The 16,749-nt window shown below is 54.3% G+C and overlaps 2 protein-coding genes and 1 long non-coding RNA gene across 9 annotated transcripts in view; 1 reads left to right on the top strand and 2 right to left on the bottom strand.

Moving 5' to 3' along the window:
• Positions 1 to 250: 250 nt before the first annotated feature.
• On the bottom strand, positions 251 to 2,965 carry Zbtb9 (zinc finger and BTB domain containing 9). The gene has a single exon (XM_059282418.1). It carries the CDS (start codon positions 2,558 to 2,560, stop codon positions 1,166 to 1,168), a length of 1,395 nt encoding a protein of 464 aa, XP_059138401.1. The 5' UTR covers positions 2,561 to 2,965; the 3' UTR covers positions 251 to 1,165.
• Positions 2,966 to 3,125: 160 nt separating this feature from the next.
• Positions 3,126 to 3,781, top strand: LOC131926817 (uncharacterized). The gene is made up of 2 exons (XR_009383573.1): positions 3,126 to 3,234; positions 3,569 to 3,781. It is a non-coding gene; the product is annotated as an uncharacterized LOC131926817 (long non-coding RNA).
• An 8-nt stretch (positions 3,782 to 3,789) lies between these two features.
• Positions 3,790 to 16,749, bottom strand: part of Syngap1 (synaptic Ras GTPase activating protein 1) — a 30,861-nt gene continuing 17,901 nt past the window's right edge. Inside the window, exons 11-21 of one of the 7 annotated variants that reach the window (XR_009383566.1) lie at positions 16,233 to 16,469; positions 15,943 to 16,144; positions 15,578 to 15,756; positions 14,914 to 14,955; positions 13,485 to 14,556; positions 12,867 to 13,040; positions 11,240 to 11,451; positions 9,175 to 9,265; positions 8,349 to 8,428; positions 7,005 to 7,110; positions 5,541 to 5,631 (exon numbers count right to left, since the gene is read on the bottom strand). Coding sequence is in view for 4 of the 7 variants with exons in the window: in XM_059282384.1 (XP_059138367.1) it covers positions 5,485 to 5,631; positions 9,175 to 9,265; positions 11,240 to 11,451; positions 12,867 to 13,040; positions 13,485 to 14,556; positions 14,914 to 14,955; positions 15,578 to 15,756; positions 15,943 to 16,144; positions 16,233 to 16,469 (2,356 nt within the window). In the remaining 3 variants the exon portion in view is untranslated. Of the gene's footprint in view, positions 5,632 to 7,004; positions 7,111 to 8,348; positions 8,429 to 9,174; positions 9,279 to 11,239; positions 11,452 to 12,866; positions 13,041 to 13,484; positions 14,557 to 14,913; positions 14,956 to 15,577; positions 15,757 to 15,942; positions 16,145 to 16,232; positions 16,470 to 16,749 lie in introns of all 7 variants that reach the window. The other 6 variants (XR_009383567.1, XM_059282384.1, XM_059282385.1 and 3 more) reach the window with 6 other exon arrangements.

Raw genomic sequence — 16,749 nt, 5'->3', positions numbered from 1 at the left:
CATAAATTACTCAATCCAGGCTACTGTCAGTTTAGATTTCAGGGAAGAGTTTATTAAGTAATGAAATGAAGTGACTTTAAATCTCCCTTCACCTCCATTCTAGTATCTACCCCTCCACCTCTACAAAGGAGCTGTTTCTAGCAAATGTGGGTGGGATGGGAAAGGAGGCAGTATGGTCTCACCATACAGTTATTCTGCACAATTCACCGTGTGTGGTCTCAACCCTGAGTCCTTCTCCTTCAGGGAGAGCAATGGTGCCACCCTGAGAGCATTTTAGGTCAGTTGCCATCTCCTGAGTTCACTGGTCACACTTGTCACTGTGATCATAAGCAAGTTGTCAGTGGTGGTCCAAGGTAGACAAGAGCAAAGGCTGTTGAGGAAAGGGCCTCTTAGGGGCTTTGGAATCACATATGAAATGCTCAATTCGTTAAAGTGCTCAAGTACTTTTTTTTTTAAGACCAGGTCTCACTGTGTAGCCCTGACTGGCCTGAAACTTGTCATGTTGGGTAACTATGTTCCCCGGGTTGGTCTGGAGTTCACAGAGATCTGTCTGCCCCTGCCTCCCAAGTGGTGGGATTAAATGTGTGTGCACTACCATACTTGTCGCATACTCAAGTACATTTTTAACAGGATACTTGGGAAGGTGTCTACTGGTGAGAAAGCAAAGTACAACCTAAAAAGCTTCTAGAAAGAAGGAACAAAAAGAAGTATAGAAACAGAGCGGCTGACAGTGTGGGGGAGGACGCTCAGAGCTTAGTGTGGCAATTACTTGAGCTCTGAATCAAACACATCCGTAGCTGGACACCAGCTCCCTGACCTCCTGGGGAAGATGAAGTCAAAGTTACTGGGTCATTTTGTCCCAGCTCTTCTCCCACTAACCTGTATGAAGTCAGTGGTTTCCTCACGGGCTATCAACACAAAAAGGGTCATTTAGGTTACGTGATCAAAAGTATGACTTTCCTACAGTCTGCTTAACAAATAGCTGGACTGAGAAACCTGAACTTCCAAGTACACCAGGGTGAGGCCCATAGCCAAGAGTAAGGGTTTCATAACATATATAATCTCTTGGAATGCCTACACAGTCCAGGACTGAGGTGGGGAAAGGTAAGACTCCATCAGCAGCAGTACCTATCTTATCCTAGAAGTCAGTACAGAGCATGAGCAGTCATTTGTAAGTCCAGTGGGCAGTGGCCCAGCCCTGGCCCTTGCACAAGTCCCGGTGGCGAAGGTAAAAGGCATGGACACGAAACCGACGGCCACAATGGGGACACGCATGCAGAGCTCTAGCATGGGTCTTCATGTGCTCAGTCAGATGGTGCTTCAACTTGAAGCGTTTATTACAGACGCCGCATCCAAAAGGGCGAAGGCTGAAGGTCAACATGATGTGCCGGTCTCGTTTTGGCTTTACTGCAAACCGTTTTCCACACAGGCAGCCAAAGCATTTTCCATCTGCAGGGGGTGTCCCTCCTAGCTTCACAGGCCCATGCACAGCTTGCCCTGATCCTCCAGGTCCTCCACCCCCTGACAGGATTTCATTCCCATGAAGATCCACTGGTTTCCAGGATGGATCTCCTGCCCCAGATGTTTCCCCTCCTCCTGAGGACAGCAAGTATCTTAGCTCCTCATTTCCCTCAGAGTCCCCTCCAGAGAGTGCTTTGGTCTTCTCCTTCGCTCCTCCAGACGGAGTCCTACCTCCTGACGTCTCCTCCTTAGACTCAAGGGGTTCCTGATTAACATATAAGACTTGGGGAGCTCGTACAGGAGGGGCAGGAGGCTCAAGGGTTGAACTCTCATCTTCTGGGGGCTTGCTGGGAAGAGCAGATGTAGGCAGTGGTTGTGATCCACAAGCTTGGGAAAACCCTCCTGATATTCTCTGAGGTTGAGGAGTCTGAAAGAGTGGGGCTGCTGACCCCTGTTCCTCCTCTTCTTCTTTCACCTGAATCTGTAACACTTCTTCTAGTTCACTCGCTTCCCCTCCGACGGGGCTCTCAGTAGAAGCAGAATTCTCTGTAGAAGCAGAGGGCTGAGCTGGGTTCTGGAAAGGGGAAGAGCGAATGCACCAGCCTCCTGAAGATGTTGTGGAAAGAAGTGTGTGGTAGGAGGCTCCTCCACCAGCTGATATCCCACCACCTGAGGTTTCAAGTTCTCGAAGAATCTCTGAGCACTGATCTACTACCTGCCACATCTGCAGGCCACTGGCTACAAGGAGATGGGCAGGGAGCGCATCCAGGGGCAGACGGAGGCGCCCTGAGTAAATGAGCTGCAGAAGTCCCTCGAAGGCATCTGCCTCAATGACACTCGGTAAAGTGAGTCGGGGCGCATCCCCCAAAAGCAGCTTGTCATGGAAGTAAGGAGAAGCAGCAGCCAACACCGCTTTGTGAGCCCTAAGTTCCCGGCCCTGAACCAGGAGGGACACATCACAGAACTTCCCCTCCAGCCTGTGGCGGTTCAGGGATTCCAGCAGCGAAGAGCTATGATGAGGGAACTCAATGTGGATTGTCCGGGGGGCTGGGCTGCACCTCGGAGAAGAGGGTGTGGGGGGCAGAGTCGAAGCATCCATGGCCACCTCGGGAAGAGAAATCCCAGGGGGTCGGGAACAGTAGGACTCTGTGCGGAACGAAGGCTGCGGAGGAAGGAGCCTGGAGTCACACCGGATCGGGACGGGAGCCCCGTCTCAAGCTGCCCCCCGCCGACACTCGAAAATTCTTCAGTGACAGTTTCTGTGCATTAGTTCCGCCCACCAAGAAAACCGACGGGACACCAGCCAGGGTGTTTACCCGCAGGCCCTGCGGAAGCCGAGGAGGGGACTGCGCCCCACCCCGCCGGCTCGGGCCGCCCTCGGCTGCCGCTCGCCCCGCCTCACCGTGCTCACACGGGCCGGCTCCGCAAGCTCCCGCCACGCGCCTTCCCGCCGACACGCCCCCACCGCACGCGAGACCGCCTGGCCGCTGCTCAGCCTCCACTGCGCCTGGTCGGCCGGAAGCTGCCGCCGCTCCGCCGGACGCCGCTGCGGCCAAGCGCGCGGGGCGGAGCCAGGCCGCACCCAATGGAAGGACGGGAGCCTACAAGCCCCCTTCTTATTGGCTGTGCGGCCGGGGGGCGGGGCTGGGAGCCGGCCGGCTGCGGAGCGCCGCCGCCGAGTGTCGCCTCGGGAGCCGCGGAGGTCCGGGCGCCGGGTGGTGAGGGGCGTGCAGGGCTCGGCGGCGCCGTGGGGGTCTTCCGCCGCCGCGCGAGGTAGGTGCTGCTGTCCTCAGTGTGCACGCGGGGCAGCCAGGCCGGAGGTCTGGAGCGTACACTCGCTAAGGACCCCGACTCTTTCCCTCCCTTTCCCAGAGGCGCGTCCTCACGATTAAAGCCTGTATTGCAAAGTTTTGCAAAGACTGTGTGTTCGCTTGGGCCCGTGCGCAGCCTCTGCGCCTGCGGGTTGAGTGCTGCGGCGGGTGGAGAGCGGGAGTGGGGTGGGGAGGACGCTGCGGTGTATGCTGTTCTCCTGACTAGGTGGGACCCTGTAGTACTGCTTGCAGACTGGCCGCGTTCTCCCCCAAAGTAGTTCCTGTCACCCCTTCAGGTGGTTCCCGGGACTCCAGACTAAAAAGTCAGACCAGTGCTGGACGAGGTGGCGCACGCCTTTAATCCCAGCGCTCGGGGAGGCAGAGGCAGGAGGATCTCTGTGAGTTCGAGGCCAGCCTAGTCTACAGCGCGAGTTCCAGGACAGCCAGGGCTGTTACACAGAGAAACCCTGTCCCGAAAAACCAAAACTTAATAAAAAAAAAAAAATCAACCCAGCGATAAAAGAACAATCTCCGTTTATTAAACATGATTTTTCTGTTTCACCACACACTCCAGAAAAAAAGGAAATGGGGCTGGGAGTGGGAGAAAGGGGGCGGGGCTGGGAGTAGGGGCGGTAAAGAGAACGAGTAAACAAACAAAAATGAGTAAGAAGAAGGTCTTCGTACTCTTAAGGTAGGTGGGTGGGGAGAGAAGTGAGGGGTGGGGCTAGGGAGCCAGGAAGCTCTGTACAGAGGGGTCGCCTCCCAGCCCCCAGCCCGTTATGTACAGTACAAACCCCAGATAATTACAACAGCCAAAGGGGGGGGGGGGTACGAGGGTAGGGCCTGAAGTGGGGTAAGCAGAGGAAAGGGAACGGGATAAAATTTCACATATTTACAACTTTTATATAAGTATAAATTTGGCCCCGGCTGGGTGGATGTGTGTAGAGGGGTAAGACTGAAGGAGAGCTGTCCATACAAAAGGTCGAGTCTGGAGTCTGGGAGGAATTCTCAATACCAAACGCAAGAAGGGGTTAGGAGACAAGGCTGGGTAGGGGACAGCAGTCAGAGAAGAGGGGGTACCCAGGAGGGATTTCTCCCTTCCATGGCCTACCCACCCCAAACCCCATCCATCCTACCTCCCCTATCCCGCCAGAGAGCTATGTACAGAGAAACACCGAAAAATCATGGAGCTGGCGGGAGGGAGGGAGACTGGGTGAGGGGGGAGGGTGAGAGGGAAGCCCAGCCCTGTCCTACCTCCCCCAGGGGACAGAGTCATGGAAGGGGGCCCCCAAACACCCATCCTCCAACACAGGTCCCCCACCCTGGGGGAGAGAGACATGGCTTTTCCTAGAGTAAGTTCCCCCCTCCCCATGGGAGTAGAGACAAAAGAGGGAAGGGTAGGGGGCTGGCTGTGTGTCAGGGTAAGGCAGATCAGCTAGTCTGTCCTCCACAACCCAACACACATGGCCTCCTAAACCCTAACCCCTCATCCGAACCTCAATTCCACCCCACCCAACACACTGGGGGAGGGGGGGGCATAAGCCCCCTCACCCCGCTCTGGGACCAGCCAAGAGCAGATCAGGTGTGGGAAGAAGGGGAGGCAACTCCCATTCCCCCCTTGCCGCCCCCTCCCTGCCCCGGTGGCCCCCTCCACCCCATCTGGGTTCTGGGTGGGGAAAGTAAATGTAAGAGTGGAAAGAAGAGAAGGAGTTTGTGCGTGCTGAGCCCCCCCAGACGCTCCTGAGAAATCAAGGGGTAATAGGGCCCCCTCACCCGGGGTCCCCTCCCCATAACAAGGGGGACAGGGGAGGCCAAAATGGGGTGGTGGAGGGGAGTTAGATTGTCAGCTCTGGTTACTGCTAAAAAATCACCCTGAAGTTGAAAGTTTGGAGGTGCCTCACCCCCAGTGTGGGGGTGAGGGTCTGTCCCCCAGTGCTCAGGGGAACTATGAGGCAGAGGGTGGGGATAGCACCCCGGAGTGAAGGGGTCTGTGGGTAGGTGGTGTCCTGGGGTGAGGGTCCCTGGGGGTGAAGAGGGCAGCTCAGGGTCCCACTCTCCCTCCTAGAAATGGTGCAGTGGAGGTGGCGGATGGGCGCCTCGAGGAGGCACTAAGGGAGGCAATCCTGCTGTCCCTCGGTGATGTCCAGTCCTGGTGGGTGGTGATGTTCCGGGGTGGGGTGCACGAGGAAGGAGGTCTGTGAGGCTGGGTGGGCTAGTGGTCTGCGGTGTTTCGGAACTCGCCGTTCTCTGTGATCTGCAGCCGGGGTGGGGGAGGGGGGGCTGGGGGGGCCAGGCCGTTCCAAGGTGGGGCCAGCGTCACACGCGGGTTTGTTGGACCCAAGGGGGGAAGCTGCCTCTCCTGCAAGACACCAAAGAGGAGAGCGCGGACTTATTGAGACGCTTCGCGGGGCAGGGATGCCAGCCCCAAGCAGTGCTCTCACCCACAGCCCACTCCACAGCCATGTCCACCCTCTGTGTTTTGTTTCTCACCTCCAGGGGTTCTGGGGGAGCAGGGAGAGAACTCACACCAGAAAACCAGCTCAAAAGCAGCTAGCTCTCACCTCCCCTCTGACATGACTCCCGCTTCCATCCCCCAGCCCCTGTCCATGGAACCATGGAACCCCCTCTCCCAGCACCCTCCACCCAGGCAGGAACTTCACACTGAGGAACCAGAGGAGGCAATACAGTAAAACCTCATTAATCCAAACCCCTACAGATCTGGAAGTTTGTTCATAATTTGAACAAAACCAGGCCTTGAGTTTTCCTTTATCCGGGAAGAAAGGGTGTGCTAAGCAATGGGTGGGAATGTGTCTGTGGGCGGGGACTTAACCTACACCAGCAAACAGACTTTATTTCACTATGCTCCCTGAAGGCCTGTGTAACAGCCTTGTTTGGAGTTTTACTTACTGTGCTTTGAAGACAGGTATTCACTAAATAGACACTGTCACTCAGTTTATCAGTTACTCAAGAGTGGACCTCTCAAATTTAGCATCCCAAATTAGAGAGGTTTAACTGTACTGGAAACAGGAAGGGGATCAGGGAAGTGATGTGGAGGGACATCTTGTAGGAAGGCTCCTCTCACACTTGGTAGGAATGACTGAAAGGTTTAGAGCAGAGGTCCTCAACATTCCTGACCTGAGACCCTTTAACACAGTTCCTCATGTGACACCCCCAACCATGAAATTATTTTGTTACTATGTTACTACTTCATAACTAATTTTGCCACTGTTATGAATCATAAATATCTGGTATGCGACCCCTGTGAAATGGGTCACGCCCCACATGTTGAGAACCACTGGTTTAGAGGCCTTGTGCCCCAGTTCCATTCCTTCCCACCCTCCTTCCTTTCTAGTCCCCTCCCCGGCCTCCAGCTGGAGTGGCAGACCCTGTGTCACTCCTATACCTATTTTCAGGACCTTTGACGGCTCTGGGACCCATTTCCTGGTTCTTGCTCAGCCCAACCTTCTGTGCCTCTGCTAGGAGTGAAGACCACCCGAGTCCCCACACTTCTCAACAATTACTTGGCTTTTAAAAATCTAGCTCAAAACTAATTTTTATTTTTACTTGCTGGGCTGCAGTGGGAGCAAAGCCTACAGATGGTTTGGAACAAATCTACAAATTACTGTCTGAGCCACAAAACGTTAGGTAGAGCAGCATGTAGCTCTCTGTATCTGACCCTATCTCCAAAGGACACAAGAAATGAAGGCTTCCATATCCGAACCAAAGACTCACCTGTTACAGGCCACCCAAAACATAACCTTAGTCAGTGCTGCCCTCTTGACTATCTGGGTATCTCACAGCCAGTCAGTGGGAGAGGAGGTTATACGTAATAGGAGCCCTAAGTACATGTAGGAAGAGAACAGGGGAAGGAACCCTCAGATTCCCTCCACTCTGCCTGTCTGCTCATGACGACACATGGGCATGCCCCCTACGCCCTCATGGTCCCAAATTTAGAAGCTAGATAAATTAGGGTGCTATTACTCATTTTACAAAGGAGTTCACTGCTGGAGTCCTTTAAATGGTGAGGTTCCCTGGGGTCTTTCAGCGTTTGTTTACAGATCACTGACTACTTTGACAGAGAGGCTGGGCAGGCAGAGAGTTAGAATGACAGTGTGAGGAGCCACTGCCCACCACAAATCAGTCTCATCGAACGTGTCTCGGGACTGAGGTGTGCCTGACAGTTTGTCAGCTGCTGGCTTTCAGGTAGGACTGTGTGTCCTACAGACTACTGGGTGGCAGGAGAGGGAAATGAGTGGCATTAGCAACTCAGGAACTTGAGCTCTGACAAGAGAGGTTGTTTAACATGCTGTTCCTAGTGTCCCTGCCTGAACCTAAATATGGCTACTAGGCCCTTGACTACATTCTAGGAAGCTGTTTCTCCTCTTCTAAGTTTCAGGCCACATGAAAAAGTCCAGCCTGACATCTGTCCAAGACTCTTTGTCTTGCTTGTCATATGCCATCCACTCTGTTCACCTGTCAGGACATCTTAACAGCATCTTTTCCGGGGTCCTTAGTGTCGCCCTGAATTAACTGCCCACTCCCAACTTCCACCCAGTAGTAACTACGGAAGCCTCAGGTCCCTTCCGCCTCACAAGGGAGAAAGCAGAGGCAGAGAGCAGGAGGGCAGGAGTTAGGAAAGGAAGAGGAGACCCCAACCTACCTGCTGGAGTCAGCACAGCCCCTAGCCTGGCCCCAGCCCAATACCCCTCCACCCCGTTACACCCACCCAACATCCCAACTTCCAAGGACACTCTGGTGAAATGGGGGGTGACAGACAGACACTGGATAGGTAGAGGAAAGGGAGGGTGTTGTCAGGAGATGCCTGTGGGGCCAGTTTGGAGAGAACCGGGGAACCTGTAAATGTGCTTGGTCTTTGTAAGAGTCCAATTTGGTAGTGATAAGGCATCAAGGGTGTGTGGGTATTCGCAGGTACGCTCTGGCTGTACCTTGGGAAGGGGTCTGTCTGTGCAGGAGGTGTCAGGAGGGTGGGGTCTGTGGAGGGTCTCTGGGTGTAGTGGGCAGCAGTGAGAGGGGAGAGGCTGCAGAGAGTTGGAAGGGGTGGGCTTCACCACCAACCTGCAGTGGTCCGGAGTCACCTCCCCCAGTGTCCTCCGCCCGTGGTCAAAGCGGAACCAGGAGAATTACCTGATGAGGAGCTGCAGGGGGAGAGAGTGGGGTCATGGGGTCAGGAGGCTTGGTGGCGGGGGCAGGGAGTCCTGGTGGTCAGAGCAGAGGGAGGAGGAGTATGGATAGGAAAGAGCAGGGGCAAGGGTGCAGAGGGCCTGGAAGCTGGCTGGAGAGCAGAGAGGGTGGTGACAGGGAGTTAGACATAGGTTCGGGGAACACCAGAGGCCAAAGGCAAGCCGAATTTGAATTATGGGAAGGGGCCTCTGGGAGAGACCTTAGGATCTGAAGAGTCAGAGAAAAGAGGCTACGTAGGACCTACCAAAGAGTCAGAATGGGGAGTCAAGAGAACCCTGAGTCTGTAGGGTACACAGAGCTGGAGAAGTACAGCTCAGATTATCCATGCTCCACTCTATCCAGTGGGACTTCAGCCTTCCTGACTCGAGAAGAGCTGAAGAAGCAGACAGGAGCGGCCTCGTAAGAGGCACAAGTTCAAGGGCATTGGGGACAGGGGCGCTGAGAGGCTGAGGCTCTGGTGGAAGGTCCTGATGCAGGCGAGAGTGGGAAGACAGGACAGGAGGCATAGGTGTGACAGAGGCACAGACAATGGGATGGAGATGGATCACTGGGGGCTGCAGGAAGGAAGCAGCCAGTAGACAGACAGGACCACGGCAGACAGATGGTGGTGGGCCGGGGTGGCTGGTGCCGTGAGTGCACAGAGACAGTGGGATGGATGGGGATGGGACACGGAGAAGATAAATGACATTGTAATTTCCACCTGAGCGTCGAGCAGCCTCTTCTTGGGTTCAGGCAGCGGCTCAGCCATGGCGGGGTGGTCCCGACGCAGCTCCTCCTCCACCAGCATCAGCCTGAAGGGACGGGCTTCAGTGGGGTTAGTGGCGGGCACGGGCTCAGAGCCCACCTGTAGTACTCTTGACCCTGGGGAACCCCTGCAACTCTGGAAAAGCCTTGGACAATTTCTCCTCCTTGCAGAATTCCTCTTGACCCAAAAGATGCTCTGTTACCCGGGAATCTTGCTTTCCACTTCCTCCCAGGGGTCCTCATGCCTGCCTTCTGAGGGATTTTTTATTTATTTATTTTTTTTGTTTTTTGAGACAGGGTTTCTCTGTGTAGCTTTGCCCCTTTCCTGGATCTCGCTCTGTAGACCAGGCTGGCCTCGAACTCACAAAGATCCGCCTGCCTCTGCCTCCTGAGTGCTGGGATTAAAGGCGTGCGCCACCACCGCCCGGCCTGAGGGATTTTTTTTAAAGACTTGTTTACACTTACTTATTTATTCACTTATTGGTTTTTCAGGACAGTCTCATTGTGTAGCTTTGGCTGACCTTACAAGTCTGACATTAAACTCAAGAGATCTGCCTGCTTCTGCCTCACCAGTGATAGAATTAAAAGCATGCGCCATCACACCCAGCTTATTCCTACTGTTGTTGTTATTATTATTATTTTGGTTTTACAAGACAGGGTTTCTCTGTGTAGCTCTGGCTATCCTGGAACTCACTATGTAGACCAGACTGGTCTCAAACCTCACAGAGATCCACCTGCTTCTATGCTGGGATTAAAGGTGTGCGCCACCACTGCTCAATCTATTTCTATTATTTTTAACTGTGTATCTGTGTGTGTGTGTGTGTCTGAATGCAGGTGCTCCTGGAGCTGGAGTTATAAACACCTGGTGTGGGTGCTGGGAATTGAACTCAGATCCTCTGCAAGAGCAGTATTTCCTCTTAACCACTTGAGTCATTTCTCCAACCCAGAAAAGTAGATTTGATTTCTCCCTATGTTTTTTTCTAGCAAACCTAGAATGCACTATGTAGCCAAGGTTATCCTCCTGCTAAATGCTGGGATTACAGACATGAGTACTCCTGGATCCTGAGGTTAGATTTGTGTCTTTTTTTTTTTTTTTTTTTTTTTTTTTTTTTTTTTTTTTGAGACAAGGTCTCTCTGTGTAGCCCTGGCTGTCCTTGAAGTCTCTATGTAGATCAGGCTGACCTCACACTCAGAAATCCACTGGAGAGCTTGGATAAAAAGTGTGCACAACTACGCCCAGGTAGATTTCTGTGTCTCTAAGACTCCTGGCAGCCAGCTACCTCAGCTATCCCTCCTGGAGGCCTTGTGTTTGCGATGACTTAACTTCTGTGCCCCAGGCCATCATAACTAACCACTGTTTTCAGGTGTCCTAGCTCATAAGATCTCAGTCCTAGCAGTGGATTCAAATGTCTCGAATGGAGAAACCATTTTCTTCTAATGGAGTCTCACTCAAAAACAGCATGTACAGCAGATCAGAGCAGGGCTGGCTTTGGCTAGAGTGGCCCCTGTTGAAGCAGTTCCTTCGGAGCAGAGACAAGCTAAAAGCCCCTTTCTTGCCGGTGGCGGTGGCGCACGCCTTTAATCCCAGCACTCGGGAGGCAGAAGCAGGCGGATCTCTGTGAGTTCGAGGCCAGACTGGTCTACAGAGTGAGATCCAGGACAGGCTCCAAAAGCTACACAGAGAAACCCTGTCTCGAAAAAAAACCAAAAGCCCCTTTCTCATGGAACCCCTTCCCATGGCTGGAGAAGGATCTCTGCCCAGGAACACGGTTAAGGGCTCCTGTGGCTAGGGACTACTGCTTAGCTTTGTGGTGACCCTCAGAGGTGGGGTTAAGAAAAACTGATAGGGAGTCTAGGCCCAAGCTAAGTCCAGTGATGTAAAACAGTAATTGGTGTATCTCCCAGGACTTCAGAAGTTAGTGTGTGAGCAATGCCAGGGCTGGGTAAGGGAGCAGGCTTTTCCCATCTCCCTCTCCCTCCAGCCTCAACCCCTTCCCACCCCTCCCCGGGCCGCCCCTCACCTGCCAATGATGCTCTTGATCTGGGAGTCCTTTTCCACCTGCTGCTGCCTCAGGCGCTTCTCACTCTGCTCCAGGCGGGCTTGATACTGCATCAGGATCTTGCTGGTCTGTTCTTCCTGAGACAGCAGCCTCCGCTCATACTCTTCCAGCTTCCGGTTGGACATGTGTAGCCTCTCCTTCAGTGAGTGAATCTCCTCCTCGTACTCCTTCACCTGCCCGCCGGGCACATGACCCCGCACTGTGAGGAGCGTCCTGCCCTGGCTTTACCAGCCCGTTCCCATCCCCGTCTGTTTAGCCATGCCACGACACAAGGAGCACCCGATCCTTCTCTGCCTGTTGGACACACTTGATCTGTTTTTAAGAAAGCCTGATGTGATACTGAGGCTTCCTCAAGATGGAGCAAGGTCAAAGTCCATATCTTAGAAGTGTCAGCCATGCCCTCACACAAGCATGGGGAATATGGAGCCCCTTGGGCACCCTGGCAAGACTACTGGACACGACATGAGAAGCATTATCTAGAAATGAAAGACAAAGGGCCTGTAGTTCCAAACCAAGATTGAGCACATGGGGCGGGGAGACTCTGGGTAAGGTGGGGGCAGGTGCTGTCTCATAAATGACTCCCTCCTCAGGCCTGTCCTGCAGACAGGAGATCAAGGGGACCCCAGGCTGAGAATATGACTATTAATAGGAGTCTGGGATTCCAGGTTCAGAAGAGCTCAGACCAGTTACTTCATTTACCTGTTACTTAATATAGTTGTCACATGTAATTCTTTTAGGTTTTATTTTTTTCAGTGCTAGGGATCAAACCCAAAGCCTCACTACTAAGCTCTACCCCCAGCTTACACATAGCTATTTAAAAGTTAAATAACTCTAAGATTTTAGTTCCCGAATTGCAACATTATATACGCATCATTTCGGTAACCACTAGCTACAGGACGTGTATGTTCCCAGTTTATTTTCACTCCTGAAAGCTCTGGTGTCTAGTGCTAAACTGGAGCCTTCCTCACAAGGATTCCTCACCTGAAGCATGGACAAAAGAGGCAATCTGAGAAGCTTTTACCATGCTGTGAAGGCCCATCCCTAAGCGTTCCATTCTAGACACACAGGAGAGAGGAATTCGTGGCCTATGATGATTGCCGTGGGCATGAGTGCTTAACCCTCTAGTAGAACTGATATCCAGGGCCTCATACATTCTAGGGAAACATTCTACCACAAACTATATTCCATGACTTTATTTTTACTTATTTTGAAACAGGGTATCATTAAGTTGCCCAAGCTGGCCTTGAACTTGACATCTCCTGTCTTAGTCTGAGTAACAGTTCACAGGCCTGTGCTACCAGGCCTAGCTTGGGTAGTGTTCTTCGCACATGCCCTAATCCTGCAGCCATTCTCCTTCTTATAGCCTGAATAGAACAGTTCTCTTCAGTCTACAGTGTATATAACCCAGAGAGTTGGGTCAGGTTTAAATAGACTGATAACATAAGGCCCTAATAGACTAGTAAAAGAGGTCTGCCTATCTTTCATTTTTACCCAACTATCTGAGCATAGATTTTTTTCCTTGGAAGGACTAAAGGCCTTCCCTGGCATTAACAGGAGGAACAAGACTCAGAGGGCAAGGCCAGCGTACCCTGTCCAGCCGACTCTCATCCATCGATTTTGAGTACTCCTTGAGTTTGTACTCTTCCCGCTCAATGTGCGCACTCTCGATGTCAGCTGACAGGTGAGGCATATTGGAGACCCAGGCTACAGTCCGTTCCGAGGCCGGCATCGTGGGGTTCAGCGTGGATGGCGTCTGGGAATGCTAAGACAAGCAAGGTGGGGCAGACAGCGGAAAGGTGGGAAAGGGGGTGTGTTCAGAGGAGGAAACACAGAAATGACACCCCAGACCTATTCCCCTGCCGTAGCCTTCTCTCTGAACACTCCCTTGGGAGTGAGTCCTCACCTATTCATCTACACATCCTTGCTACCTGAACAGTCTATGGGACATTGCTGAGGGCCCTCTTCTTACATTTCTGAGTTTTTTGTTTAGAAACAGAATATCACTACCTAGCCCTGGCTGGCCTTAAACTTGTAATCCTCTTGCCTCCTGAATGCTGAGAATACAGGCCAAACGCTACGTATTTGTTTAGTGAACAGAGGAGGTGAGAAGATTGTGACACCAGACTACACTGTTCCACCCACTTCCTGCCCCCACTTCCTTCCCTTGCTGCTCTTCACCCACCTACCTCCTCCTACCCTCACCTACCTGCTTGGTGATGGAGGGCTTGAGCCCCCCACCCCCTCCTCCACCGCTGCCCCCGCTGCCCCCAATGCTGCCCTCTTTGCTGAGGCTCTGTTGCCGTGGACGGGCAGGACCATAACTTGGCTCCGGGGACTGCAGTAGGTTCCCGCTGGATGGCCGTGGTTTCTGGGCAGCACTCACTGTCAACTGTTGAGACTTGCCCCTCTGCAAGGGAGGCGGCTGGCCCCCACCACCCCCACCACTGCCCCCACCACTGCCCCCTCCGGGCCCAGAGGGAGCTGGCCTCTGGGGACCGATGGTGATCTGGGGAGGGGATAGCATATGCTGAAGGTTGTCCTGAAGTGAGAGCTGCCGACGGGTGAAATCAGTACCAGAGGGTCCAAACTCATCACTGTAGCTGTGGCTGTGAAGGATGGAGGCGGCAGGGGGCTTAGGGACCCCTGAGGAGAGGTCCTCGCTCTTGCTATAGCCATGGAATGGGGCAAAGGTGTCCCCTGGGGGCTCTCCACCTCGATGGTGGTGATGGTGGTGGTGGTGGTGATGTGAGGAAGGTGGACCATGACCACTGCCCCCTCCATGGCCCCCTGGGGGCCCTGGCCCATCAGCAGCCATGTGGAAGAGAGGGTTCTGGAAGGAAAGGGGAATGCGCAGTTGCTGGGCAGGGACACCATCCGTGGTGACACCCATCTGGCTGAGGCGCATGCCAGCTGCTGTGATGGAAGAGCCACTCCCTTGGGAGAGGCGCCCGGCAGGTGCAGGCCGCAGCCCTAAGGCTGCTGTCAGTGAGGCCTGGCTTGAGTGCAACAGGTCCCCGACAGCTGCCAGGTTGGAAACACTACTACTGTTAAGGCGGCCCCCAGGCCCATCGCCCTGAAGGTCCAGCATGGATACGCTCTTGTTAACACTCAGCATCTTCTGCTCTGGCTCTGTGATGTCCGAGCTGCTTGTGCAGTAGGCTGGGGATGACCGGGCCAGTGGTGGCCGGCTCACATAGAACAGGTCTTTACCCCCACCGGGTGGCGGCGGCGGTGGCTTTTCCTTGGTTGGGGAGGGGAGGCGAGCCATGTCCATGGAGCTGTTGGAGGGAAGGAGGGCACACAGGCAGAGCTAAGACCCGGACTACCGGCACCTGAGCCTGTGGTCTGGTGCCAAGTGGGACCCTCAGGGAAGGGCTGAGCGCTGGTGGTGTCAGCCCTGAGAGGCAGGCAGGGAGGACGGCAGGGAAAGCTGGAGGAGGGGAGGAAGGGGAGGAGGGAGGACAAGGCCTAGGAGGGGGTAAGGCCTGGAAAAGGAGGTGGGGGCAGCAAGAGAGGAGGAAGGGCTGCTCTGGGCAGGTATGGAGGAGATGAGGTGCCCTGAGGAGCAGAGGAGCAGAGGCGGAGGGGCGGAGGCCAGGGCGGCAGGACGGGAGGGTGGGGGACAGAGCCCTCACCTGTTGAGGCCTCGAGCCATGAAGGACTGAAGGTCGATGGAGCTGGAGAGAGATGCAGAGGGGCGAGCACAGACAGGAGAAGGGGAGAGGTGTGGAGAGATGATGGGAGGAATGGCAGGACGGGTGTGGTGTCGTAGATGGAGACATGGGTGAGGAATAGCAGAGTAATCACAGATGAAGGATACTCGCTGAGGCCAGCCCCACCCCATCAAACTGGATGCCAGGCTCCAGGGCCCACTCAGCTCCAGCTGCTATTTCTCTGAATGCTGGATCACGGGGAGCTCCTGGGGTAAGGTGGTAGGCTGGGGGCAGGGGTTGTTAGGTCACTTAGAGACACCCGAGTGTTTTGATACCACATGGCTGAACCGCAGTCTGCAGACAAGCATGGGCTGGCCGAGGGACAAAGTACGTCAGCTACATCAGAGTCCCTTTGGCTTCAGCTAAGCTGGGAGCAGAGGAGCCTCAGTACCTCTGGACTCTGCATTTCTCCCTCTCAGGCTCTAAAGAGCTCTCAGCCTCCCACTGCCTGTACCCTTACCATTGTCCCTAAGAACTTGCAGTTTTTCCCTTTGGAGGCTTAGAGAGATGCATCTAGGGCCCAGCAAGAAGCATCCAGGAACGACCAGGCTCCCAGAGCACAGCAGTAGGGGAGCAGGATGCTCACCTATTGAGGTCCCGCATCATGTAGCCCTGCATCTCGGCTGATGGCCCTCGCAGCACCACGGGCTGAGACCGAGTCCGTTCACTCTGGCGACTCGGCTGCCTTTGGATGTTAGGGTTCCTCAGGGCTGTGCTGATGTCATTGAGGAGCCGGGGCAGTGGGCCCAGCTTCAGGAGGGCTTCCTGCAAGGACAAGGCTGTCACCCTTGGGTAAATGCCCAGTTCCAAAAGGGCCTCAAAGGGCACAGACAGAGGCTTTGTGAAGTGTACTGGAGCTGGTGTTGACATTTCCGGGAACAGCAAGGTGGGAAGAGTTCTGTGCAGAGAGGTTAAGTACCTGGAGGCAGGACAGAGGAAACATCTACTAACCTTGCTGAGCTGGGGCAGCACCTCCCAGAGCAGGGCATGAAGTGTGGAGAGCTCGCGGCCCAAGTCTATGTAGCCCTCAAAACTGCTGCTGTTGGTCAGTGTGTCCAGGTTGGATATCTCGTACAAGAACTGCTGCATGGAACCCCACTCCAGCTCCAGAAATTCATTCATGAAGCCTAGGAAGTCTTCCTTTGAGGTAAACCTGCTCAGGGGTACAGATGCTCTGGTGACTCAGGAGACCCTTCCAGAAGCCCACAGTTCATTCCCACCCTTCCTGAAGTTTCCCTCACTTGGAAAAGTTGGCCAGGTTCTGGATGACCTTGGCGATGAGGGTGAGGGTTCGTGAGGTCTGCTCATCTGGGTACTCCTGCATAAGCCCAAACAGACTCGGCGACATGATGGCTGGGCAGAGGAAGCGCAGGAAGAGTGAGGCGCTGATCAGCCTGTCGGCAATGTCCTCCCGGCCCCGCTCTGCACAACGCAACCGCCAAGATGCAAACACCTCCTTCAGCTCCCTCGGGAACACGCTGGGGGGAAGGGGTGGGGAGACAGAGAGAGAGAGAGAGAAAGAGAGACCGGGACTGAGCCCCAGAGACCCTCAGCTTCCAGGGAACATGCTGAGGGGTGGTAGGAGGTGAGGGTGTGGAGACAGGTGAGAGAGACTGGGAGGGAAGGACCGCAGGAGAAGACAGGAGGCTGCTGAAGAAGAGGGCCACGGTAGAGGGACAGATCTGGAGAGAGAAATGGAGAGGGAGAAAGGGTGAGGAGAGAGAGACACACGGGAGAGAGACGGGGGGCGTGTGAGAA

The sequence above is a fragment of the Peromyscus eremicus genome, chromosome 16_21 (assembly GCF_949786415.1).
Source record: "Peromyscus eremicus chromosome 16_21, PerEre_H2_v1, whole genome shotgun sequence".
Lineage (NCBI taxonomy): Eukaryota > Metazoa > Chordata > Mammalia > Rodentia > Cricetidae > Peromyscus > Peromyscus eremicus.
Note: the sequence above shows the minus strand (reverse complement) of the source record. Positions and strands in the feature narration are given on the sequence as shown.